Source organism: Columba livia, chromosome 3 (genome assembly GCF_036013475.1).
Source record: "Columba livia isolate bColLiv1 breed racing homer chromosome 3, bColLiv1.pat.W.v2, whole genome shotgun sequence".
Classification (NCBI taxonomy): domain Eukaryota; kingdom Metazoa; phylum Chordata; class Aves; order Columbiformes; family Columbidae; genus Columba; species Columba livia.
The window spans coordinates 47375099-47403075 of record NC_088604.1 but is presented as its reverse complement, the minus strand read 5'-3'; the positions used below and the strand labels follow the sequence as shown (position 1 = coordinate 47403075).

Below are 27977 nucleotides of genomic sequence, written 5' to 3'. Positions count from 1 at the left end.
CATGGAGCAGAAACATAGCAGGAGATAGAGGTATCCTATGCTACATCAGCGTCCCTATATACGGGTGTGAGAATTGCTGTAGCAATGCACTGTAAGAGTGTGACTGGTAGATAAGACACTTTTGTCAGAGACTTCCCCATTGATCGTGTGGGCAAGTCACCCTTCCCTGCTGTGCCTTTATTTCAGCACCTGTTCAAGGAGGGAAATAATTCTTACCACAATGTGCAAAGTCCTTCTAAAACAGCTAGGAAAAGAAGAATAACATGATAGAAAACCACATATTATTACAATCAATATTTTCTGTTTCAAGCACCAAATAAACAGTAGCTCAGAAATTTCAGGCCCTGAGAGGGCAAGAAAAATGTTGCCTTTCCCCTTTCTAGTACTGTGGCTTGTTTAATCTTGTCTTGTTGCATGCTATGAGGAACAGTGTTCCTGGCTTCTCAGCACACTCAGAATAAATGGCTTTTATGGCTATCAGTAGCTTCAGCTCTCTTCAGCATTTAATTACCTGCAAAGGCCATTTATTGCCTCATATATTGCTCTACCATGCACATTATCCTTTAAACAATAAATAAAACATTAAGGTCACTCTTAGAAAGGGAGCAGAGGAACTGCACGTGCCATCCGGCCACAGTAAAGTCTAATATAAAAAGTTTGTCTGGTCTTCAGGCCATTTGAATTGATGGCAGAGCCTGCAGTAGAGCAGAGAAAGGGTAGGATGGCTGCAGGCATCTTTTCATTCCTTCCTCCCTTCCTTCCTTCCTTCCGTGTATCCATCAGCAGGCTGGGTGCCTCCTCCTTCTCCAGACCAGACACAGCCGGAGCATCGTCCCCAGGACTTGTTTCCTGAAGTCAGATGTTCAGGGTGGAAAATCATGTGTCAGAGCAAGAAAGACATGCAACTGCAGCTGGAGCTGCATGTTGACATTTGGAAACCTGGGAAGGGACAGTAACAGTTTTCAGATGGTACAAGGGGTAATAAGTAAACACAGGAGGCTGAAAGAAAAGAGAGAGTAAAGCAATGCTCCTGTTGGGCAGGTTTTGTGAAGATGGTAGTAGAGGCTTTAGCATTCATTGCACTTTAAACCTAGACCAGGAGGAACTAAAGAAATAGACACTGAAGGACAAATCCTGTCAGGAAATAAAAGTAGAGACGGATGGGAGAGAAGAAATTTATCTGTGGTATAATTTGCCTGAACTCTATAGAATTGGCAGAATTTGATAAATTTACCCTTCTGACCTTTAAGCTGTGTGATTACTGTTTGCTGACCCCTAAATGAAGAAAGATTCCGTTTCTATTCCTTTAAATTTATGAAATTGTGTCTCCTTATGGATGCTGAGCAATGGAGCCATAAGCAGGCAACCCTCCAGCCGTCAGCCCCAGGGAAATCCTCCCTGCCATATTCTGCTGGGCTGTTTTACCTCCACAGTCTTGAGGGGGTGCAAGAAAATCCATCCCTTTTGAAAAGCTTTCCCCTGGGGGTGGGAACTCTTCTGCCAGAGGTGGATGAGGAGAAGCCCAAAGGCTCTTCTGTCCTTCAGCCCGAGATGTACTGAGCCATGGCACTGACAGTGCTAGAGATTGCCTGGGCTGCAGCCCCAGAGGTTAGAAGAGAGAGCTAAGCTATGAAATGGATTTTAAATCAGGAAAAAAGATTATTTATTATTCCATATCAAAGGGTATGCATAAGGAAAGGGGACAAAACGATGGGCGTAAATGCATGAAGCATGATAGATGAGATTGTTTCCACTATAGAAAAAAAATACCCCTGGGTATAAGCATTTAATTCATGTGCAGTCATGTGGAGAAGTATGGGCACTCTTTTAGAGTCCCAGTCAGGTAAATCATGTGATCGCAACTCTGTTTAGCTTCAATTTTAGCCTTAACTTTGTTTTAGCTGGTTAAGACTTTTCCATAGAGCTATATGATTCCTTTAGGAGATGTCTTAAGTTAAGAGTCTGGGCTTTGATTTTAAATATCCTAAATTAAAGTCAAAACAGGAATTTTCATTCCTAAACTTTTAAAATATTGATACAAATACCTGTGATCCAATATACCTACATTTCAAGCAGTCAGATCAGCAGGCCACAGGCCAGAACTGATGATGAAAAACCTACCGCCCCATCCAAGTGCTGCATACGTTAACCAGCACAACTCACCAGATTTTTCATAGATGCAAGGGGGTAAAAAGATAATCCTGAGGATCCTTACCTTGTGCCAGCTCAAGCCACATTAGATAACATCACTTGTGTCAGTGTAGGCTCTGATAGCCTGTGAAAGCCGCCGGCAATCAGATGTGTAGCTCCTTGCTGCTGGATTACTGTCGCAGCCAGGGTAATAGAAAGACTGGCTGTGGCAGTGGAGGGGGCTATGCAAGTTAGCAAACCCAGTACTTGCTAAGTAAAAGACAAAAGAATAAATGTTTTGGACAAGAGATAAACGCCTGCTCGTGTTTTGTGAGTCTGGACGAGAGGGCCCTTGTTTCTGGGACTGCCTGATTTGTGATGCCTGCAGCAGGACCTAGGCTTGCACCTCCATGGGAGGAAGCAGAGACAGCTAAGAAGGAAAAAGGGATTCTTGTGTTTAAGCTATTTCCAGCTGACAGGTCTCAAAGTATATTCAGATTTTTTTTTTTTCAGGGAATGTTACTGATTTTTGCTTAGATGTTTGTCAGCTCGGTTTTTCCCTTTCCCCACATTACTCTCTTTTTTCACCCTTTAGATTAAAAGGCTGTTCCTCACTTATCTGTCTTTATCTACCTTCTGTTTCTCTTCATCCTTTTCCAGTTCACTAGGAAATAAATGGAAAACCACACATGATGGCATTTCCAGTTCCATGGAGATAAAACGTCCATTTTTTTCTTGAAAAATCTTGGCCCCTGTTTAATCGACAGTGCTCCCCAGCTTCTTAGGATTTATTTGTTTGCAGTAATTATACAGAGTACATCAAAGTGCCTTTCGGAAAGTAGTAACACACAGCATCTGCCTGAAGAACATTTGTCTGTTGGCAAAATGAGTGCAGAGCAGGAGATTAAAGCAATTAAGAGAGTAACAGAAGCAAACTGTTGGTGATGTGCAGTTTGGAGCTTGTGCTGGTACAGTGCTGGCCACGGGCAGCTATGGGAAAAGTCGTGGTGAAGGTGAGGAGTTCCACCACCAGCAGTTGGGCAAGAGAAATACGTCCCCACCTGTCACTGAAAACGAAGCTGCTAATGGAGGTTTGGGTAAAACAGGTAATTTTTGGTGGGTTTCTTCATGGGAGAGGTAAGGTTACAAATGTGATTTAAACGAAAAGGTGTGTTGCTGGACTTCAGCAGAGAAGCCAAAGTTAAAGAAAATGCAGTGGGGCTGGGGGTGAGTTCTGGGATGGGGTCCTGGGGCAAGACCAGCTTCCCGGCGGCACGGCACGATGCGGCACACCGGTGTGAAGGGAAACTGGCTCTGTAGGGTCATGGGGAGGCAAGGGGATAAAAAGACCTGAGAAAGGGGAATTGGTGAGTTCCCAGCTGCTGGGATTAAGATAGGCCAGGGATGTCAGAAGCAGCAGCAGAGAAGGCAGGAAAATAAAGGATCTGTGAAGGGAAACGAAGGCTTTAGGGCTCAGCTATGTTGTATTTATATGACAGAAGAAACCCCAGAAGAAATATCAGAAAGTCCAGCTGACCTGCAGCACTAGCCAGGAAGAAATGAAACAAAGACTTTGTAAAAGATGTTATAACTACCTATAAACACATGCACACACTCAAGTTTTATATGTGCTCTATCAGACTCCTGGATGAGGAGTTTGATTAGTTATTAATGGGCAAATGCAGCTTATTTTGCAGTTACTGCATCTTGCTCTAGACATCTCACTTCTTGTGTCTCAAATTGTTTGTTTTTCAATAAAAAAAAATTCTGTTAAATATTTTAAGCCAGAACTAAGCAAAATAAGTCAAGGAAATTCATCATGGAGGTAGCAGAACAAAATGCACCAAGTATTTCAGCTGCAGAGAATCACAGTGTGTAAAACCTTGACATTTTCATATAACACAGTCATTTTCATCTAGTCTATTCTATATACAGGTTTTTGTGACTTTTATCAATGTTGATTTATAAGCATACAGAGTACATTATAAACTACCTGGATAGAAAATCTCCTGTAGGTACTGCTAGAAGCTGGAGACAGAAAAGATCGATCGCAGCCTTTCCCGTCTCCCTCTGCTAGTGCAGAACTATTGCTGTGCTAAGACACAAAACTATACAACCCCGATGAATCTCCTTTTTGTGATGTACAATTTGGTATAATATAAAAGCAAGGCAGAAGGGAAAAGAAAGGAGGAGTAGGTCTGAAATCAGGAGGAAGAGGCCGAAGGAAGACTTTTTCTAAAGGCTGGATCCCTATGTCATTGAAATGCCTTTGCCTTCACTTGTGGGTATGCAGTACCAAAACAATTTGCCTACACTGTAAGATAGGACTAAATCCTCTCCATTGTAACGCAAGACATTTACTCAATCATCCCCAAGCACTTAAAAAAAAAAATCCTCCATGGGTTATTTATACACACGAGCACCTTTTATTATTGAATCTAATATATTTGTCAGCAGCTAGCTTGTGAATTTACTCTACCTTTTTACTCAGTTTGGACAATAAAACCATGTTGATCTGTTCCCAGCTGGTTTAATTCCCTGGTTCTACTGCATTAAACACAATGTGGTTGTTGTCTGGGCTGCAAACACTCAGGGGAAATCGTTTAAATAATGAAAAAAAAATTGCCTATGCTGAAGTCCTTGTAATCAGGACAACATTGGATTTTGGAAAATTCTCTAAAAATTTAGATTCTTGGTGTTAACTGACTGGCAGCTTCTCATTGGGGGATTTGGCATTTCAGTTACCACAAAATATTTTTTAGAAGCTAGGACACAATGACATGGTACATCATGCAGTGAAGCCTCCAACTAAACCCTGGAGAATTCACTGCAGGTTTTATTGCCATGGTTTCAGTGTTCATAAAACCTACATTCACAAGTGGATGAGGCTTATTTACATTTTCCTGTTCTGACTGACTAGTACCCCCTTTTTCCCCCACCCCCTCAGTCGATGGAACTGTGTGTTCCTATAACCTGTGCAAAAGTTATCCTGTAGATGGAACAATGCAGGTGTGACAGCCCTGACCCGCTGTTGGCGGATGCCCTGGGCTGCCTGCTCGCTCGCTCCCTCTCTGCAGCAGCCTCAGGGATGCTGTGGCTCCCCAGGGACATGTCTCTGTGCTCTTGGCGAGCAGCGAGCAGCTCAGCTCCACTGCCACAACCCAAATGCTGTTCCCTGTAACATTTTCCTCATCCAGCCAAGGACACAGGCTGATGTGGAAAAGGTCCAGTCCTTGCCCAGGCATGTGGGGTGCAGATGCATGCACCAGAGAGCAGCATCGACATGGTCTAGAAATACCTGCTAAGGGGTGACATCATATTTTCGTTGTACTGCATGTCTGGACAGGCGATGGAGCTAAAAGAAATGGGTTGGTGCTGTAATCCCAGAGTAAATCACAGTAGGCAGAGCTGGAAAGTCTTAATCCATCATAGGAAGCTCTTATCTTTAGAAAAATGCATGCAGACTCAAGCTACACGATAAGGTCCATGGTCTGTTTTTGACTGGATAGAAATGAGTGAGGCTGTTTGGCAGACAAAGTTATTTTTTAATCTTTTAAGAGTTGATGTTATAACAGAAGATAGAAGTTCAGAACCAAGGCATATCTTTCACACTCTAAATAGTCTTTAGATCTCTCTGCTCCCTTCCTCTGGCCAACAGTAGACTGAACTGATGATTAAACCCACCTGAAGATTTCCTTCTGCATCTCTGCATCTGCTTTTCATGTTTCCCAACCTTTATTTTTCCTTCAATGAAGGCTGAGATACAGGGTTTCTCATCTCTACAGCTGCTTAAAACTGTCCCCTTCGACTCCCCCAACACGGCCTCCCAGATAGGGCAGATGCCATCCTTGTGTGAGGAGCTGGAGCCAAGTTTGGAGACTATAAAATACAGGTGAAGATAAAACCGTGCAAGGAGTCTCTCAACATGATTTTGACACTATGGCTGGCTCCTCTCAAAATGACTGGGAGATGAGAAAGGGCTGGCCCTGTCTGGGGTGGGGAGATGAGGTCTGAGAAAGCTATGATATCATGCCACTTAAAATATGGAGTTCACATATGGTCAACCCATTATAGAAAATATATGGTAGCACTTAAAAAGGTACAGGGAAGGGTCAGGGGGTAAAGCCCATCGCTAAATGATATGAGGAACAGGAGATGATACAAAAAAGGAAGAGTAGGGGCAGAGAAAGAGAGAGAGAAAGAGAGAAAGAGAGAGAGAAAGAGAGAAAGAAAGAGAGAAAGAGAGAAAGAAAGAAAGAGGAAGAGAGAAAGAAAGGAAGAGAGAAAGCAAGAAAGAAAGAAGGAGAGAGAGAGAAAGAGAGCAAGAGAAAAAGAAAGAGAGAGAGGAAAAGGAGAGAAAGAGAAAAGAAAAGCGAAAAAGAAGAAAGAAGAGAAAGAGAAAGAGAAAGAGAAAGAGAAAGAGAAAGAGAAAGAGAAAGAGAAAGAGAAAGAGAAAGAGAAAGAGAAAGAGAAAGAGAAAGAGAAAGAGAAAGAGAAAGAGAGAGAAAAAAAGAAAAAGAGAGAAGAGAGAGAAAGAGAGAAAGAGAAAGAAAGAAAGAGAGAGAGAAAGAGAAAAAGAAAGAAAGAAAGAAAGAGAGAAAGAAAGAGAGGAAGAGAAAAAGAGAAAGAGAAGAAAGAGAAGAGAGAGAGAAAGAAAGAGAAAGAGAAAGAGAGAATAGAGAGAAAGAGAGAAAGAAAGAGAGAAAGAGAGAGAAAGAGAGAGAGAAAGAAAGAGAAAGAAAGAAAGAAAGAAAGAAAGAAAGAAAGAAAGAAAGAAAGAAAGAAAGAAAGAAAGAAAGAAAGAAAGAAAGAAAGAAAGAAAGAAAGAAAGAAAGAAAGAAAGAAAGAGAAAGAAAGAAAGAAAGAAAGAAAGAAAGAAAGAAAGAAAGAAAGAAAGAAAGAAAGAGAAAGAAAGAAAGAAAGAAAAAGAAAGAAAGAAAGAAAGAAAGAGAAAGAAGGAAAGAAGGAAAGAAGGAAGGAAGAAAAAGAAAGAAAGAAAGAAGGAAAGAAAAAGAAAAGAGAGATTGAGCATTGCAGGTGGTGGAGTAAAAGGTTATGAAATGACATAAAAGTAGTGGCCTAGAAGGAAGAACAGTTGTCCCAGGAAGCTACTGGTGTGCAAAAGAGGGCCTCCCTGGTTTGGGGATCAGTGTGTGGTGCTCTCAGAGGCAGGGGTGTGGGTTTCCATTGGTGCCCTGTGCAACGTACACCCAGACACAGTCACTCCATGGCTGTGCAGGACACGGCCTGTTAACTGGGAACAGGGACCCTGGTCCCAGTTCACTGCCCTGACCTTGGGGACTGCTGTCCAAGCAGCAATTTGGGGACAAACCCAGAGAAAGGCAAAGGCATGGGGGTATCAGGAAAGGGAAAGCTGGATGAATGAAGGTATGAGTTGGGTGGGAGGGGAACAGCCTGGGGAAGAAATGGCTGTGCAGGTCAGTGGTGCAGGAGGAAGGAATAAAGGGAGATGTGAAAACAGCTGGCAAAGTTGGAAAAGGGATATGCTGCTGGTATGCAAAAGCACCGTTAAAGCAAAGTTGTGATGGTGGGAATATGATGGAAGAAGCAGTAGGAAGAGACAACAGGGAAGGATGGAAGGAGGAGCAGGTGGAGGCTCTAAAGTAAGGGAGCCTGAGACTGGTAAAAGGAGAGGGTTGCGACATGAGCAGCAATGCAGGAGCAGCAGCCGGTGAGGAAAGTGGCACAAGACGTGTTTGGCCTGGGAGGAGAGGAGAGAAGGCAGGCTAGAGAGTGTCTCTGGAGTGCAGACAGAGCTTTTACCTCTAGGAGAGATTTTAGCAAACTAAGGTTGTTTGGGTTTTTTTAAGATAAAGAAGAAAATGTGAGAGATTAGATCTGCTCAGGAAAACTACAGCTAAGGACCGTCTTCCCTGGGTATACACTCTTCCTTATTTCCTGCTTGATTTTTATCTGCTTTCCTAATGCACAATGGGAGGTATAATTTTTTGTCTTTCTGGAGTGTGCCTATTCCCAGATGCCACCAAAGGTCCACTGTATGTGTTCTGCATTCAGATATGCAGTGTACATCCATGTGGCACCCTGTAGTGGCATACAGACATGGCAGAGGCAAATAACTTAACACATTAAAAGAACTGAGAGACAAAACAAATATTTTTCTTCAGCCTATTGGAGAACTGGGGTCTCGAGATGATGCATAACCTGACCAAGGTCACTCCAGAGATCTGCAGCAGACCTGGGATGCGAGCTGAAGGTTCTCATGCTGTTTTAACTCTCAAGTGACCCATCCTCAATAATTTGGCTAGGAGCCATATGGGCTGCTACCTTAAAGAAACTTGGCTAAAGAAATGTGAATTTTTAAATTGGGAAAGAAGTTGTTTTTTTCCTTCGCTCTGCTGCATTTTAAGGTGTGTTGGATGTGACAGCCTTGGACTCTTCAGTCCAGTTTCCTGAGAACCATTCATGGAAAGGAAGATTATGCCAAAGTGGCTTGAACACCTCAGGGTGGTGAACAGTTGTAATAGAGACTACTGTGTTCAAAGCAAAAGCTCAAAGCAGCTTTCTCACAAATCCTGCTTTAAAACTTTGTGTACTAATTTCTCACTAGCTTGTGTCCTCCTGCTGACTACCTAGAAAATAAAACACAGAAGTGTGACAGAATACAGAAGGACTAAGCTACAGATTTATGAAACTGTTGCATTTTAAACCTCAGTAGAGAGTTGTGTTTTCTTCTATTGTCTTAGAAAACATGTTTTTCCCTAATTGGCCAAAGTGGGATTAGTAGCTGTGAAAGCTGTGCACTTTACAAGGCCTTCTGGGAGCTTACAAAATGCAGATGTATTCATACACATCACTGGTGGAGCCCCAACTCATGCAGCTTCTCTGTGGTACTGACTAACAAGGAGCTAGAGAAATAGGAACACAAAGAACTTACTCATCTTTTGTAGCTTTTGGACGGTGGAGCCCGTCTCTCCCGCTGCCTCCTGTGCTACTGTGAGGGGTCTTGGACCCCTCACATGAGCCCCTACCACCATCTTCCCCCACCTCTACAGCTGCTTCTTGGAGTGGAGAAGGTGCTGGTAATAGGATCAGAGTGCAATTCAGATGGGAAGGGACCCCAGGAGGTCTCTAGTCCAACCCCTTGCCCAAAGTAGGGTTAGCTATGGGCCAGACCAGATTACTCAGGGCTTTGTCCTGTTGGTTCTGGAAAACCTCCAGTGCCAGAGCCTGCACAATCTCTCTGGGCAACCTCTGGTTTCTTCTTTCATCCAGTCTGAATTTTTCACTTCAATTTTTGGCTGTTGACATTTGTTCTCCAGCTGTGCACCACTGTGCATAGCCCGGCTCCATCTTCTTGGTGACCTCCCTATGGGTCCTATGGGGCTGTTGTTAGGTTCCTGCCCCCCCAAGCTGCCTCTCCCCAAAGCTGAACAAGTCCTGTTCCTCCAGAGTCTCCTTGCAGGGCAAGTGCTTCAGGCCCCAGGCATATTGATAGCCCTCCACTGAACTCACCCATTTGTCCATGTCTGTCTGGTATGGCAGAGACCAAACCTGGATGCCAGGTTAGACCCCTGTGGTACCCCACTTTTTACTGACCTACATGCAACCCATTAACTGCCACCCACTAAGCTTGATCGTCCAACTAGTCTCTCACTCATCCCAACTATAATGTTCTAACTTGAACACAAGAATATTGTGTGGCAGACAGTGTAGAAAGCCTTGCTAAAGTCAGGACATCCACTGCTCTGCCTTCGTCCACAAATCCAGGCAACCAGGTTGGTCAGGTGTGACGGATCCTTGGTGAACCCATACGGAATGCCCCTGGTCACCTTCACCTCCTTCTCTGCCCCTGGGAGGGGGGGTCATGAAATGTAGATGTCTTCTTCTGCCCTGAAGTGTCACCAGGGACTGTATCACCCCTCAGGGGCACAATGGATCTCTCTGTGCCCTGAAAGTCCCCTGAACTTGCTTGCCTCTTCCCTCCTGCATGTAGGACTCTCCTGGGGGTGGGCAGACCACTGCAAAGCATGGGGTCACAGAGACGTGGTTGCTCCAGGTGCATCAGGTTGTGCAGTTTTACAAAGGAGCCCACACTCATCACGGCACACAAAAGCTGACCGGGACCTTTTACAACTGTATGGTTAAAAACCTCTAATGGGACATACTTGAATGCACAGTCTCCTTTTTCCTAATCTGTTATCTGCATTTCAACATGAGCTTATTTTGGTCAGAGGGAGGGGACTCTGATGAGTTGCTCTTGTAATTTACTAACTGTTCATGTCAATTTGAAGATCAGGAGCTCTGAAAAGGCTTGTTTGGAAACTTTGCTGCTTGAGACAATCCCTGCTCCCCCCTGTCCAATGAAGACATTAATATGACTTTTCAGATTCCCAAAGCACCTTCCAGTGGGGCATGTTTTGAACAGTAATGAATGGAGAATCCTGCCAGGTCCATGGCAATAGGCATCATTACTCCCACTTTGAAGCCCAAAGCAGAGACACATGGAAGAAAAGAGTCTTAGACAGGGCCAGGCACAGAACTGCCAGTGTCTGGCTCCTCATCGTAGCCTCATACACAACTCATAGGTGTCCTGACACAGGGAGATTTCAGCCCCACACATCTGATCTCACACAGACTACTGAGAGAGTCTGACATCAGTCGAAAGATCCCTAGTGTCAGCTCGCAAATTTTGGAGTCATTTATATCCACAGTAATAAAGCTGTATGCCGTTTATTTAGCAGGGCTCTTCTAATGTGCTGTTTGCTGTTTTGATAGTCTGCGTCTTCTTCATATTGTAATCATATTAAAAGAGCATTCTTTTCCTGGAATAAAGAGGTAATGATTCACAAGAGGCATAATTATTCCATGCAGTGCAGGCAGGATGCTGCAGAAAGTACTGTCTGTGCATAAGAGGCTTTTATTGCAAGTGTTCTACACAGTAATTAAATTCCTTTGAATGAGAAGGCTTGATTGGATTTTCTTTGGTTTATTGGGAGGAGTCTGAAAAGCAAGGTATTTAGCTCAATTGCTACACAATTTTGGCATCTGTTGGAGGTTAGGGAGAAAGGTTCAGAGTGTCTGATTCCCATTTCTCTTATGCTAGTGTTATGTTAGCTGAACTCCATTGAATTCAATCGAATTATACCCTATCTGTATTTGTGTGAGAATCAAGCTCAGAAATCCCTGGCAGAAAGCAAAAGGATACCTGAATGCATGCTTGCATGCTGTAAGAATCCAAATTATATAAGGGGGAAAAGCATTACTAAAGGACCTACCTGCAGTTACAAAGGCAAGTGCCCAAAAGCAAGGAAACTTTGCATTTACATCTGTCCTTCAGATCTGATGTTTGTCGTATGGTGAGTCCAGCCTTGGCCCAGAATGGGAGAAAGTTTGAAAAGACAGCAGTAAATGAATGAAAAGTCAGGCAATCATCTAACAAACCTCTGTGCCAGGATGCTGGCATGGTACAACTCTTGAGTATTGGAGTTGTCAAACTAAATCATGTTTGTTTAACATCAACTACTGTATGCAGCTGCCAAGGTTTCTTTTTTTGTTGTTTTTTTTCTTTTTTTTCCAAAGGAAAAGAGTAAAAATGTAAATTAAAAGGAAAACTTTATTATATACAGCCTCAACATCTATTAGTGATGGGAATTTGGGTTTTGTACCATGAATTACAGCACAAATTCTTCGTTACTCAATAAAGCTACAAAATACATGAGGAGGAGAGTGTTGCTCAGGCAGGGAAGGAGATGTGCGACACCACAGGGGTAATTCCACCCTGCTCAGATGTCTCTGGAGGCAGAGGTGGCCTTTTCAACAGCTCAAAAACATCATGGGGCAATGAGAGGCACTTTCCTAATCTGAAGGCTCCCTGTCTGCCAGATGTTAACATCTTGTTTCACCCAGTGAGAGAGGGAATCTCTGAAGCACAGTTTACCAGTATTTTTAGGGCTTATGTGGAGGTTTGGATCTCAGAGAGATTTCCAAGGGCTCTGCTTGTATCCCAGTGGTGGTGGTGATGGTGGTGGGTGGTTGAGCAGAGGGTCCTGGGGCTGTGTGATGGGAGGATTGGTTTTGCAGGGAGAACAATGGTGGGAATTAGGAGGAGAAAGAGCTTTTACCTTCGAGCCAGGTCTGAATGACTCCCTCACACACCACTGCCTGTGATAAACCTTGGGTGTGCCCATCAGTCACCAACTCTCTTCTCCTTGTGGCATACCGGGCCTGATGTAGGTCTGCAGCTGAGGATATGTTCTGAAGAATTCTGGTAATTGCAGCCAGAAGGCTTTGGTTTATTGCCTTCACTCCCTCCTACTGGCTGCCAGGTGCTATGAACACAACAAACTGCCTGTCCTGTTGTCCTCCTCTGCCTTCTTTTTTCCACCCTTCATGTTTTTAAATGAAAGACAGTGCAAAAAATGGCTGCACAATCCTCCAGTCTTGGTGGTATTCGGGCAGCACCGTGAGGCAAATGGGACCCACCAGTCAGTGGCTCGGGACTTTACGGAGAATGTTGCCATAAGCTGACACAGATGAGGCACATCAAGCCATAGTTTCCCTGTTGTGACTCTACTGACTTCTAAGAGGTTCTGCTTCCTCTTGTTGTTTATTAGTTCTCTGCAAGGATCCCTCCTGGAGCCAGCTGTCTGCATAGAAAGTTGGAGTTAAACTTTTTTCCCAAAAAGTCAGATTTTGGAAAAAAAGAGATATTATTTATTCAAGGGCTGAATTAAAATTTGTTCTGTTTTACTGACGTTTCTTTTGTGTCTTGGTTTCCTGAGCAGAAACAGCCACACCTGAGGACTACTTGGTTGATCCTGCAAACATGAAGAGGTACCCCATGGATCCTGCCGATTCTGCCTTTGGTTGCATGGGCTCCGCGTACACCATGCTGCAGAGTCCCAAAGATGGGCATCCTGCTGGAGTCTCCTCTTCCTCCTGTAGCCATCGTCCTGCCCAGGTGTCTTCAGGAGGGTCCTCATCTACTGGCCTGCGGCATCAGACCTCCAGCCCAACAAGGAATGGGACCTATCTTGAAGGAAACAGAAGTGGTAAGGTAACATCTTCCATTTAGCAATGTGTGTTGCTGTGCTGGTGCCATGCTAGAGTCTTAACTCACTTCCAGATCCCCAGAAAAACTAGTGAGGTGGGTCTGTGTTGACATCCATCCAGACCACACACGCTTCCATTTAGAAGGAGAAATAATAATCTATGTAAACACAAAATCAATCTGTTCATCATTAAGTGAAAAGGTGAACATTTTCTAATGTTGTTATTAATTATGTAAACATATGTATTATGTATAATTGTGTGGCAATCACAACTGTTATTATCGACTTGCAGATATAAATATTAATATGTAAGGCATTCCTCCCAAAGATTGATACTGCCTACAGGCAATTAATTGTATGATACCAGCTGTGTACAAGATACAATGCAGAGCAAGCCCAAATATTAGTGCCTACCGCAAAGTGCTTCAACAAAAGAGTTTGCTTCCTAGCTGCATGGCCTATCCTGCCCCTTTAATTATGAACCAGGCCAGATTTTGCTTGAAAAAGACTGCCCAGCAAAACATACATTTTTAGAAATCATCCAACTTACTGCTCAAGGTTCTTTTGTCCTTCAGGAAGCAAAGTCATGAGAAGTTTATCTGCGAATTCAAGGGGTGCCATGCATTCAATAACCCCTCTTCTTTCCCCTCATTGTATTTTTGTCCAGTTACCCTGCTAGGATTTACGTTTGCTGGGTCAATTTTTTTTTCTTCTAGAAATGACATGGGTTCACCAACCAGGTTAGCTAATTCCCTGAACTTCTGTTAACTCTGTCTTCGTTCGCATTTTTAAAGTTCTCCATTAACAGGTAGTGATTCCAAGAGTGTCATCACCCCTTACTAATTATTCAAAGTTCATTTATGCATTTTTCATCTTTAAGATAGTTTTAACAAAGGAGTTGAGTGTTTCAGCCATTTCTAAGTCATTAATTTCTTTCCCTTCCTCATTTATTAATGGAATCTACTGTCACTCTAGTATATTTTTTTTAAATCTTGATATATTTGCAGAAGACTTGCTGGTTCCCCTAACCCCTTTGTCTACCATTAGCTCATTACACTGTCTTTCTGCCCTTGCATTTCCCCTGGAAACTGCAAGTGATTCTGCATATTCTCGCTCAGTAGCCGCTGCAGAGTCTCTTTCCAGTAGTTGTACGTCTTTGCGTAATTCTTTCAGATCACTCACCTTCTCAATGCCTGTATTATTTCCTGTTTCTGAACTTTCATTCTTTAATATTTTAGAACATTATTCTTGCAAAATACATATTACCAGTATTTATCCATATATTTATTTGTTTATCTCAGTTTGCCTTCCTAAATGTTCAATACCTATCAAAAACCATCCCTCACTGTGCTATTATTTTCACACACATATTTCCCTGGTTTACTCCTGTGTTACTCTATTATACAGAGCACAGATAAGCATTCAGTTCTCATCATTATCCTTTTCTTTAGTTATAGAGTCAGCATTACTCAAAGCACACTGGATAGCATAGAAATGCATTACTGCAAACAACTTGTAAAAGGATGTCACTAAGAACCGAGGGCCTCAGTTACAAAGAAAAGGAAATGAAAAGCCTTTTCTTTCAGATCTTGTTCAGTGCCTCTTGGGCCAGCATAATCAGGTGCTGGGAGGACAAGGGGCTTTACTGTGCACAGGATTCATTTTCCACTCTCCCACTGCTTCCCTAGAGCCTCTTAGCAGAACTGGGACCCTTTCGTCAAGCTTTCTTAGTTGGCAGCTGTGAGGAGCCAAGATTTAACAATGCTGTTACTCGCTTTGAAAATCTTTATCATTCTGCTTGGGATCGGTCGTTATCTCTTTGTAGTACACAGGCAGGGTCAGAGCAGCACAGAGCAGAGGTCTGCCTGCTGCGTGAGACAGCAGCACAGCCCCAGGGCAGGGATAAGTCCCCACTACCCTCTCCACCTTCAGAACTTTGTGGCTCAAGGGTTTCCTGAACCAGAAATGGCGGATTCATATTTAGTAACCTTTCATAGATTTTTCTTCCCTAACTCACCCAATGGCTTATCGGATACTTTGTGTGTTTTCAGTATCCACAAAATACTGTTGTAGAGTTCCTGTGATAAAAATGTGTTGTGTGGAAAAAAAGCCTTGGTATCAGGGGTTTGAATCTATGTTCAAGGGACTGAAGTGTAAAAAATCAGAGTTCCTTGAACTTGCTCATCTGAGTTACTTTTCCTTCTTGCTTCTGACTGTGAATACCACTGTTTCCCTATCTCATAAAAGTCATATAGTGGCCACGCAATAGGCTTTGCAGGTTCCTATATTTCTCTAGCCTGAAACACATTAAAACACTTTGAGGAGCAAAATCTTTCTTGTTTACCTGGCGCCCGTGATGTTTGGTTGTCTTCAAAGTGGTAACAGGTGACATTTAGCTGCTACATATGACAGTTCAGAGTAACAGGACTCATCCCAAAACTTCTTAGCATGTTTTATGTGATGTGCATTTGACACTTGCAAAGACTAGCTCATCTGGGACCTGTGGGATGTTTGGCCATCTCAAGATTGCATGCTTCTCCTTAAAGTTAGAGACTGTATTTCTTAAAAGCCATCATACTTTGACCCAGCATGCTGCTTCCACTCCTACTGGCAGTCTCAGATTTTTAAAACGCACATCCTTCTGCACATACCTTGGTGCAGCCACACTAGAGTTTCATTACCCTCTTCACAAAATCTCTCTTGTGAAGGTCTTTGGAAACTGCACTCTCACTACGATGCTTCTGCGTGTGTTTTTCCCCTTTCTAGGGATAATTTATATGCTGCTGAATCATAAGTGAGCAAAGATGATTAAGTGGTGCATGCCAGTCTCTGTTCTTATCCTCCTCAGTTTGCATACTTACAAGGCAGGGATGAGCAGGACTAATTAAAAAGGGGAAGAATTTCTCTCTGAAACCTCAAACCAATCCTCTTTATTTATGGATATTTTTGAAAAATAGCTTGCCTTATTTATCATGGTGGGCAAATATCGTGGAAAAAAACATAACCATAAAACATATCTCAGTGCATAGCAGAACATGTCTTTCAAGCGGAATGGATGAGATTAAACCTCAAAGCTCTCATTAATGTGATCAGAAGCTTGATGCCTAAATCTCTGTGATTATGCTAAAAAACTCCAAACGAAAAAAAAAACAGCCAAAAAAAAAATCTCATTTCAGAAAGCAAATTGGGGCTGCTAACAGATAAACATGCACTTTTCTGTCATCATTTGCCAAACTGAAGCTTTTAAATCAGGGAAGGAATAGTCAAAGACATCATAAACCTTTCCAAGTCTGCTTACATAACAAACAAAGCCTTTATTCCAAGTATGAAGAATTGCGTATTCAGCCACAACATAATAACCTTAACCTTGCCCTGTAGCTTGTTATTTTTATGTAGATTTTATTACCCAATATTAGCAGTTAATTATTATCACCTGAGGGCCTTTGTTAAAGAGGCAATCCTGGTTGCAAATACATTTATTTCCTGAAAACATTTGGGGACCCTGGGTTTGAAGTGTCTCATTTTCCAGAAAACACTCTGCAAACACTCTGAGGGGGCTGAATCCCGCATCTTCACAGGGCACTGACCAACGAGCTGCTGACAGCACTGAGGGGCTCAGTGCTGGGTACCAATTCTTCAGCAAACACAGCCTGCCTGTTAATTTTTGAGGACTTTTAGAGCCTGAAAGGTTCAATGAGTTCAGTGAGCTGCCTATTTCCCCCACACACCCCCCTACAAAAGCAAGGCAGCTGGAGGAGCCACCGTGCTGGTGGGACGGGGACTCTACCCTGCTGTGCCAAGGGGCCAAGGCCACCAGCCAGGTGATGCACAATGGCATCTCCTGCAAGAGCCTGCCAGCGCAAACGGATGTGCTGAGCCCAATCTTCTTTCCAGAACTCTCTGCTGATTGTGGCTCATCAGACCCCCCCATGCCCATAAATATCCTGTAATTGTGTTCTCCCACATGTCTACTTTTCTGATGTCTCTCGTCTTTTCCTGCTCAATGTGCCCTAGAATAAGTGTCTTCTACAAAGCCTTCCTCCTCCTCCCGTCTTTGTATATAGTGGGAGGTGTTTGTTTCTTTTAAAAAAAAAACCAAAACAATTCCCATTTCTATGTGACTTTGAGGCTCTGCTACTTCTGCTTAGTTTCAGTAGATCTGCTGCTCCTTATTATCTGCTCCAGTGCAAGCAGAGAGAACCTTTTAAAATTTTTTTCCCACCCCCTCCTCTGGAGGCAAAGAAATCATTTAGTCCTGCAGCAATATTAAAGTTCATCTGTCACTCCCTTTCCACTCTTATCTATCAATGACCGTACTCCCTCTGGGCTCTGTATGTTTGCCAAGAACATATTTAGGGACTCTGTTATTTATCTTGCCTTCTTTCGTAGGTTTAACGCCATTTTAGTGTTTGATTTCCTTGTCACGGCTCTGTAGCCGTTTGGCTGTTGGTTTTCTCTCTCTCCATCCTCCTTCTCAAGAAGGTCCCGAGGCCAGAGGTGGGGGACAGAGAGCTCAGACCAAGACGGACCACGCCTTTCCGTTGGCTTCGCTGAGCTTTGGCCACTGACCTGGAATTTCCAGCTGTTTCTGTGCAGGCAATGGTCTCATCTGGGATGCCTCAAGACCTTTCCCTGCAGAGGAACCTCCTCACTCTCCTTCCCCAACACAGCTTCAGGCAAGAGAGGGAAGTGCTTCCCTCCGATTACTTAAATTTCCATATCCCATTCCATTAATTTGACAAATTTTTGCCACCTGTCAAAAACAGGAAATTGGATTTGACCTAGATTACGATCTCGAAAAATAATTATTGGTGGTGAGCACTCCCATCTCTTTGTAATCTGAGTATTCATTATCATCTTGATTAATTCTGATGACAGGATGGCATAGAATACCCAGGGGACATGAGAATTCCTCATTTATCTAATTCTTAGGTTAAGTGTGAATACCTTCAGATAAGAAAAAATGTATAATACTTGCCCTGCTGCCATCAAACACTTTTGTGCTTATTATAATCACTCAGCAAAGTGATGCTATTGAAACAAACCACATGCTTTTGTGTATACAAGAAATGATTTATTTTCTTTCATAAATAAATATGGAATAGATATTGAAAACCAAATTGTTTCTGGACTCACCAGCTACAAAATATGTTCAAGGTAATTGTCTGCAAGGTGGTTTTATCTCAGTTTTACTAACGACATTTAAAGTAGCCTCTTACACACAAGTAAAATAACACATCTTAATTCATGAAAAAGCAGCAGAAAATCCAGGACTTTACTCTAGGTAGGTAAATAAAAATGAAACTAACTTTGAAGAGTTAGTATCTACACATAATTCTTGTTTTTGTATTGCATTATACCTCAGGTAGGGATCTGAAAGGGTTATCTTCACCTGCTAGATTCTGGAAGAGTTCTAGCTGTGTGGTTTCTTTAGAAAGGTCATTTATATATTTGTCTTTTAAAAAATCAGATTTATGCTATTGATTGCTAGATTGCAGAGGAGTGAATAGAATTCTCCTGTCATTTCAACCTTTTCTTCTCAGCCCCATTCCTTTCATTATGGATATTTCTAATACCTGTGAAGACTCCCAGCCGCTCTTGGGGCTCTCTGTTCCCCTTTGCCCTTTCCTGGCATTTCTGGAAGCAGCAGGTTGCAGGCAGGAATCACTGGGCCATGGGCTGCTCTCTCTATGCCCAGTGTGAATACCAGACTAAGACCGTGTGCTTTTATTATATTCATTCAAATTTAAGGGAAAAAATGTGATCCTCAGGAGGGGCACAACTTCTCCCCCAACCACATCATGGCAGCAGCATAGAAACATCTGCAATCCTTTGGGCACAGCCAAACCTTTCTCTCTCCCCTTTATTTTCCAGCTGGTTTATAAAAGCCTGGTTTTCTTCCTGCCTTGGGTTTGAGATGCCAAGGTGCCCAATATTTCCACACATCAGCTGGCACACAGATTATTGGCAGATCAGGCAGGGGAGAAATATTCACCCTTCTGCCTCCAAGACAAGTCTCAGTTCTCCCACCTGTCCCTGACAAAGTTACTTGATGTAACTGATAGTCCAGGGGTTGGCCAAGATTACCCTGCTTGTTTTGCACTCTTTGTCTTCATTATTTCATGCCAAAGGCTCCAGATGATGTCTGCACCGCTGTGTATTGCATTTATTTTGTAAGGGGAGCCCAGGGTCACCTGAGTCCATACAAACACCAGTCTTTCACTGTTTAATTAAGAGGACCCGTGGCTATTCCTTGTCCTTTATATCCAGAGCAGTGACTTCGCAAATGAGGGTGTAAATATAATGATATTTACATCACATCCCATTATGAAGCCCATCGACCAGATTTGCGCATTCATAGCACTTTCTGCTTACTGGAGTTCATCCTTCCTAACTGCAAAATATACCTCATTACATTATACCATAAGACGAGCATGGCATAGAGAAAAAAAGGACCAATATGCACATAAAGCCATTATTGTGCATATATGGGCAGATCCTCAGCTAATATAAATCAGCATGGCTCTATTGAAGTCAATGGAAGGACAATCTACAGAAGCCACAAACCCAGCCCACTACATTTGTTCTTACACATCAGGATTGTGTTTTGAGTCACACGTAGGGATTATCATACACTTCATCTGTTTTTATAAACTCAGTATTCCTCTGGAGAGCTCAGCCCTTCTCTGCTTAACAGCTCTGATTGCCCTCTTGGCTACCTGGGGTTTCTCCAGGCTCCCAGGTATCTGTGGTTTCCCTCTACCCGCACTCTTCTGTTTCCTTTTTCATCTTCTGTAGTGCCTGCTTACTTCCCATTTGTGCCTCTCATTAAAAACTGGGCCTTAGGAAGAAATGAGCAGGTCAGGGCAAGTAACATTTTATGCACCTGTGTGCTGCTGCCTGTTAATGCAAAGTTTGCTTGGTGTGGATATAAACAAATTTAAACAGCTTTCCTGTAACCTGGCATAATATAGTTATTGTAATAGTGAAGCAGCATAAGTGGAGGTGCAAACTGTATTCATGTGGAGGCTGAGATTTATAATTCTGAGGAGACTAAGAATGAAAACATAAATGCATTTTCATTCCAATGTGCCTTTATTCACTTGATTTAAAGCTACAGCAAGCTGAAGTGACCTTAAATCATCCAGGGCTTATACCATTAAAAAGTCACATGTGCAATGTTCATCTTTGCGTGTTTCAGTAGCTTTCCAAATGGGCATTAATTGGGGACTGTCAGTTTTGCGAGAGCCTAAGATTAGGAGGGTATTGACTAGAAACTGTCCTTTAAGCTCTAAGATAAGTCTGAATATATGAATGTGAAGGAAATAAAACTATTTGCTAAATCTTGATTTTATTCTCTAGACTTCACATTCAATGGCAAACTACTTTGTCTGGTGCTGAAGCACTTTCTCTCCAGGTGGGAGGGTAGTGTCTTCTTGAGCCAAGATCTCCGCTGCTTGCAGATCAGACAGCAGGGGCAGCTTGGTTTAAGAGCCTGGTAGCTGGCACATTTTTACTTCCCCAGAAGGAACCTGAGGGTTTCACTTTTTTTTTAAACACAATTCACCAGCTGGGATCATGTCTCCCGATAAGCACTCAGATCAGAAACTGCTCCAAGTCCTCTTCTCTTCCCACCCCACCCTCTCAGGCTGATACTTGCACACACAGATCCAATGCTGCGGTGAGGCTGTTGTACTACTGCATACCCACAAACAAAGAAAACTGCTGTGTGCCATTGTAATGAGCTGTTGTGGGTTTTTTTGTACCAATAGCCTCAAGTCCCTCACCAGAACGCCAAGACGTGGCTCGGCCGTCAAGCAAGAATCCCTTGACCTGGACAGTGGATGATGTGATTTGGTTTGTGAAGGATGCAGACCCTCACGCTTTAGGTCCCCACGTGGAGCTCTTCAGAAAACATGTATGTAGAAGGCTGCCCTTACTACATCTGGGTTATTTAAGTCAAGTGTATGGGCACTCCCAAGAGACAGCCAGCACCCACCGCACACCCACCCTAAGCTGCATGTGGCCGCTATAGGCAGTGTTTGTGCACAGCCAGGTCGAATACATGGTTGTGCAAGGTGTTCAGCACCACTGTGGTGTTTGGGCTGAAGAAAGGTGCACTTATCACCCAAGAGAGTGGTGAAACACTGGAACAGGCTTCCTGAAGAGGTGGTTGACGCCCCAAGCCTGTCAGTGTTTAAGAGTTATTTAGACAATACCCTTAACAACATGTTTTAACTTTTGGTAAGCCCTGAAGTGGTCAGGCAGTTGGACTAGATGATCATTGTAGGTCCCTTTCAACTATTCTATTCTATTCTATTCTATTCTATTCTATTCTATTCTATTCTATTCTATTCTATTCTATTCTATTCTATTCTATTCTATTCTGTTCTGTTCTGTTCTGTTCTGTTCTGTTCTGTTCTGTTCTGTTCTGTTCTGTTCTCTCTCCCGTCCTGTCTCATTCATCCTACAATGGGGAGACCCTAACAATGTCTTGAGAAAATGCTCACCATGTGTTCCCAACTCTGCCAGTATAAATTGTTTCTATGCCAAGCCTAAGAGAAAGCACAGAGAATCTGGTGCTCATTTTTTATGTCACATTGTCACAAAAAAAGCCTCATCTCAATGACAATTTTTTCCCAGGATATCTATAATTCTTCTCTGAAGAGCATTTTATGTCTCTAGATATTTAGTAGGAGAAACCCAAAACAGTCAAGCTTTTAATCTTTCTCCCCTCAGTATTATGTAACTACATAACCAAATTTAACGGACCTGCTGACTCACTCGAGAACATGATAGTTGCTTTTTCTAGGCAATATCCAGCAGTGGAAATTCTATTATCCTTAATTTCAAAGGTTAAGACTGTAAACACACATCTGATCTGGAGTTTCTTGTTCTGCTGCTGCATATGGAGTTGGCATCAATGCATCTAATAGCGGCCTCCTCCTCCTCTTCCATCCCTCCTTGATCAATTCAGTCTGGCTATGAAAACGGGTTTTATCCTGAAAGTGACTCACTTGTGTTCATCTGGAGGTCATAGCTTTAGATGTAAGTGTCTGGAACTAGGTCTAAACAAGAAGAGCTTCCCAGCCCTGACTCTTGATCAGCACATCAGGTCACAAAGCAAGAGAGAGGCCTTAATCACAAGGTCCCACTCCTTGCCTGTGGGCCAGCAGGGACCAGTGGGAATGTGTGGCTGCAGACAAGAGCTGAGGAAGACAACTGATGGATTTCCAGCTACACCCTGGATGCAGAGTTTCCAGATAGAGGAGAGGAGGTGGTTGAGGAGCAGATGAAATCAAGATGAAGACAGACCTTGATGCCTGCTCACCCTAGGCAGGTATGGAGACCATCTGCCATTCTGCAGACAGGCTGGTGGGATGAGGACAGCAGAGCAAGCACAGTGATGTTAGGACCAAATCTGCAGTTATAGATCAGGTGCCAGTGTACTTTCCCCTCCTTCTGCAGAGAAATCAGACCTGCCTTATAAGCTGATAATGAAAACATGGCTTATGTGGGCCATGTGGGGAATCAGGCAGATAAACAAGCCACCTTCAGATTTAAAGGAACTTTCTTTAGCTTGAGAAGGGGTTGTGCATCAAGAGAAAACTCTTCCTGCAAGAGAGAGAGAATTGCCATGGTCTGAGGCACACAGGTACATCCCAAAGAAGAGAAACATTTGAAGTTCATCTTGTAAATATGGACAGTGCAAAAGTACCAGTTTTGTGTTAGTTTCCACCTGCAGCAAAGGATGGCCCAGTGGGTTTTTATCTAGTATCAGGGCAGTGACATGACTCAGACAGTCATGGGCCAGCTGCACTGGAGCATGCCACAATGCTGCAGCTGCTCTGTGGCCAAGGAGACCAAGTTGAATTGCCACTAAGGACTGTCCCTGTCATCCTTTGTTGAACACCCAGCACCCATGGGCTCTACTTATCATTGGTTTCCTTGTAAAATATGCCTGAGGTGTGAGATCTTGGGTAAGATTGCCACACAACTCAATTCAATTACACCTTCAAGTTATATATGTCCCTGCAATTTTTCAGCCTTCAAGTCTCATCTGGATCAGCACGGAGACCCCTGGGGTGAGAGACAAGTGATTAGTCCATTAACCTTAGTCATATCTTCCTGTATGTTCAATCTTCCTATGAAGCAGGTGCATAATTTACTTAGAAGCACTTACTGTCATTGACCAGGCCCAGCTATCACCTGAAATTGTTGCTTCAGCAATCAAGTCATCCGAGCTATGACACTGGGAGGGAGAGGGTGGTGGGATGGCCAGGAGGAAAAGGCTCTGGGGGTATCCTGTGTGGGGGTGGTGTTCTTTACCACTGCTATGTTAAGGCATTTAGGTGCTGACCACAGTACCCAAAGCTGGTTTTCCCAGGCTGCAGTGAGGAGGTGCACCCCCATCCTCCACAGCTGCAGCTCGCATTGCAAGATGACCATGGCTCTGCTCTCCTGCCACAAGCACAAGCTTTTCTTCTTGCCAAGACACCCAAGCAGATCTGTACAGGTGGCTCCCCAGACTGTTCACCAAAGACCATGAAACTGCCTACTACCTCCCCTCTCCTGTTCCCTGCTTCCTCGGCAGGGACACCTGCTTAGAAAAGCCCAGCCCAAAACTTTTGGCGTTGTACAAAGGAGCCATTGGCCTGGCAGGGACCTTGTAGCAACACTGAGTGAAAATCCCCATGCAATGTTCTCTGAGCAAGAAAGACTTAGTAGAAAGACAGAAGGAGGGAGATGGAGGAGGGGACGAGTTACACAGGGAATTAGCAGGTGGAAAACTCTAGATGGAAGGGATTGAAGGGATGTTATGGTCTGACAATTTAATAATGGCCAGTGACTGGCAAATGCATGTATGAAGAAGACAAAAACCTTTGAGTTCAACATAATTAATCCAATTTATTCAAACAGAAACCTGTCTCTGCCAGTGTTAGACATCAGACTTGTGAGCATGCATGTTTCCCTAGACCTTCTTCATCTCGAGCGTTTGAGCACTGACCGCTGACCTGCCACTCGCTGCACTCCTGTGGCAGGTGGTGGCCTTACCAGGGTTGGTGTCCGTTCACAAGACTGCAGACTACAAAACTATATATGTATATGTATATATACATGCGTATCCTAGCACGATATAGATCCTGAAGTCTTCCATTTTACTTAGAATTTAGTTCCTAAACAGCCATGAAGATGGGGACTTTAATATTTCTTATTAAAAGCCTCATCCTGGGGCACATCCACCACCAGGTGTAACTCTTGTTTGCATGGCACGGGGCTTGTTTCAGAGCTACTCTGCTTTTTGAACAGTATCCTCAAAACAAATACTTCAAGAAGCTGGCACAAGCATAGTAATACTCATTCTTGCAGGTGGAAGCTGTATGTTTGTAGTCACTGTATCGTGACCTTGCAGCCCATACATTTGCTGTGTCCCTCACCTTGCAGGAACACAGCAATGATGTCCTGCAATATTCTAACTTGCAGTGGGTCAGATCTCAACTCATGTGAAACAAGCTAATTGCATTGTTGGCACTGAATTTTACCAGCTGCAGATCTGGTTCAAGATCTTCTGGTGGGCTATTGCAGATTTGTGGACCATGCTATAGAATCCTTCTTTTTTAAATTATTTTTTTTAAAAGGGCTGACATAGTAATGTTGCACGGAAGTCAAGCCAACAATCTGCACAGGAACATTACTAATGTGGGGTATTTAATTGGATATGAATGCGCCCTTTGGCATACTCTTGTCATGGATTTTAATTTTGACCCCTACACACCAATAAGAAAGGAAATAATAAAATGCTGAACTCAGCCTTTAGAAACAGCTGCCTCCACACCAAACCCTTGACAGTGCTTTTACCCTATAGCACCACAGTTCCAAGAGTTTGTTTTTCATTTTTATGCAAATATTAATTGCATGTAATACTCTTCCTCTCTCCCTCTCTTTCTTTCTTTTTCTTCCTTTCTCCCTTTTTTCCTTTATCCCTTTCTTCCATTCCCTTAGCTTCCTTAATATAATGGGAAGGAGAGAGGAAAGGTGAAGAGATTTTCTATTATGGATAGAGTGGGGGTTGCAAATTGAAGAGCATTAATTGATTGAGTTAATCAGAAAGTGACCTTAACTGCTCATCAGCTAAATCATCCACTGAATGGAATAATAATGATCAGGGCAAATTAGGATCTATGGTATTGCTTAATTAGTAGGTAATAGATCACACAGGAAAGACTGGACCATCAAAACCAGAATACAACATATACAGCATTAGTATGTGTGTATATGTGTGTATATGTGTGTATATGTGTGTACCTATGCACACACATATAGCAGTTGTTACAATTTAGCTCTGATGATCCGAGTATGTAAGTGTGGTGGAGCCTGTGGGAAGGGGGTAGTAATTTTTAGCAGAATCACTAATATATTTGGGAAAAAACAGACAAGCTCAGGATCCAAGAAAGGACAGTGTAGCTGAAAGCTTCTGTATTTTACAGACCATAGTAAAACAAAGTCCATTTTGCTGTGCACCCACCATACTTTGTGCTCACTTTGTGATTTCAGAAGACTTTCAAGCCAACACATCTGGGATAAAAAAACTGAACTTGGTGGTGATTTTCTCCTCTTACATGATGGTTAAACGAAATTTGAACAAATTCTGTTACTAAATGTAATAAAATAAGCAAGTTACCACTATCTTTACATTATGAAAAAGAAATGTGTTTGTTTATATACATATCTCACTGGATATAGGTGCACCGGGAATATGTGAAACATGCTAGTAACCAGGGACAAAGCTGGACCTGAGATTCAGAGGTGCAGTATTAGCAGCTCATGAGGCCACAGCTCTCTCCCTCCCTCCATCGCTCACTCGTTTCTCTCAAGGCTGACCGGCTTTTCTCAGCATTGGACTTAGAGGAACCCTGATTTTTTTTTTAATATTCATGTTTTAATGGTAAAATAATTCAAAACCTAGACAAACCTTACAGTTCCTTGAAGAATAAAATGTACTATTTGATTAGGCCCTCCTTTAGAGTTTCTTACAATCATACCTCAGATTTCAAATTTTTAAACACAGTTTCAAAATGCAGGACATTTCAGCTAGCTCTGCTCTAAAAGACATGTTGTTTCTGATTCACCTTGTTTAATGTGTCAGGACAAAGTGCTGGAAGGGGATTAACACATTATCATTCTCTTTCTCTCTTTTGAAACCAGGAGATTGATGGCAATGCTTTGTTGCTGCTGAAAAGTGACATGATCATGAAATACCTGGGGCTGAAACTGGGACCTGCACTGAAACTGTGTTACCACATTGAGAAGCTCAAGCAAGCCAAGTTCTAACAATTTCTTGAACAACAACAGAATGTGACCTAAATCTAGACAGAAAACGAAAGGTAACACGTTGCCTTACAGAAATGCATTCATTTGCAGATTGTTTTTCCCTCTTCTTAAACAAAGACTCTTTCTTTTTTAACATTTGTGCATCGTCACCTTTTTTTAATCCAATGGGGTCTTTTGGGCTGCTATGTGTTAATAATTTGCCAAAAAGTATATAATTACTATAATTATTTTGTATCATTAATATTATTATGATTATAGCAAGTCCTATTTTTGTAATCAGAAGTGGGAAATCAATAACAAACACAGCTATGGCATACTGTGAGGACTGCTGGAAGACTAACAAAGAGTCTCTCACTTGCCACGGGTTCATTTTGGAGGACACCTGCACTGACTGGGCTCCAGCTCCACCACCAAATACTCAAGGGCTGGAAAAGCACGGTGTTTGGACACCTGTTGTCTGATGGGAACTGCCCCATGTCTTGCACTATCTGGAAAACTTGATTCTTCACTTAAAAAAAAAAAAAGGAGCAAAACAACACAAAAGTTTTAAAAAAAAAAAAGAAGTTTCAAAAAAAAGGGGGGGAAATATTTTTTTGCAGCTAAAGTACTTTTTCCCACTAGAGGGAGCAGCCCTAATAGACTTGAGGCTGGAGCTCTGATGCCATGGTGCTTTCTGTCTGATGAGCTTTGACCATCACGACTCTCCTATCGAGCACATCTCTAAACACCGACAAGGAATCGCAGGCTCCCAGCAGGATAAGCCCGTCGCTGTTTACAGATAATTAATTCAAGAACAGCCCAAATGCAGCAAGTGTTTCTGACAGGATGCTTCCCATCATGTCGGAGAGGGGGTGGATGGCTCCCACAGTGTCTGGCGTGCTCAGCTGTCAGCTCCCTTTCCTGAGCCGTGTCTGTCTGGCATACAGTTTGTGGCACTTCAGAAAAAAGCAGAATTTCTGGTTTTAGCTTTGTTTGCTATTTTAAAAAGCGAGGCAGCCAGAGGGAGAGTGTTCCCCAGGCAGAGCTGGCAATCCAGGGCACATCTCCGCAACCATGGTCAGGTCTGGGGTGGGTGCTGTAGGACTGGTTCCTGGTTGTGCTGTGGCTTTCAGCACATATGCAGTTGTGCTGGGCTTTCCCTCTCTAGTGGGTTAAAAATTAAGCTCTTCTGCCTTTTACACAAACCCAAAAAGTGCTCACTGCTATTCCACGTAGCTAGCTGGGAGAGGACAGGTCTCAGGCTGAGGTGATTAGTGGCAAGGGTATGCCCTCATTTGCATCCTTCACAAAGGAGGATGACAAAGGGACATGTCCATACAGTTTAAACCCTTAGTGTCTGACAAGGAGCAAGTGTTCATAAGTTGTATAGGCTATTTTAGAGCTAGCCTCAACTGAACTGAGAAATGGGGTCCTGATAATATGCAAGATGTCATACTGTCCGATCCTGTTTATGCAGAACAAAAAATACCTCATGTAACAAAA

At 42.9% G+C, this 27977-nt stretch overlaps 1 protein-coding gene across 1 annotated transcript in view; it reads left to right on the top strand.

The window, feature by feature from the left end:
- SCML4 (Scm polycomb group protein like 4) overlaps positions 1–27019 on the top strand; it is a 71184-nt gene extending 44165 nt beyond the window's left edge. Inside the window, exons 7-9 of the mRNA XM_005509477.3 lie at positions 12897–13163; positions 20936–21081; positions 26370–27019. Coding sequence (XP_005509534.3) covers positions 12897–13163; positions 20936–21081; positions 26370–26495 — 539 coding nt within the window. The 3' untranslated portion in view covers positions 26496–27019. The remainder of the gene's footprint in view (positions 1–12896; positions 13164–20935; positions 21082–26369) is intronic.
- The last annotated feature ends 958 nt before the right edge of the window (positions 27020–27977 follow it).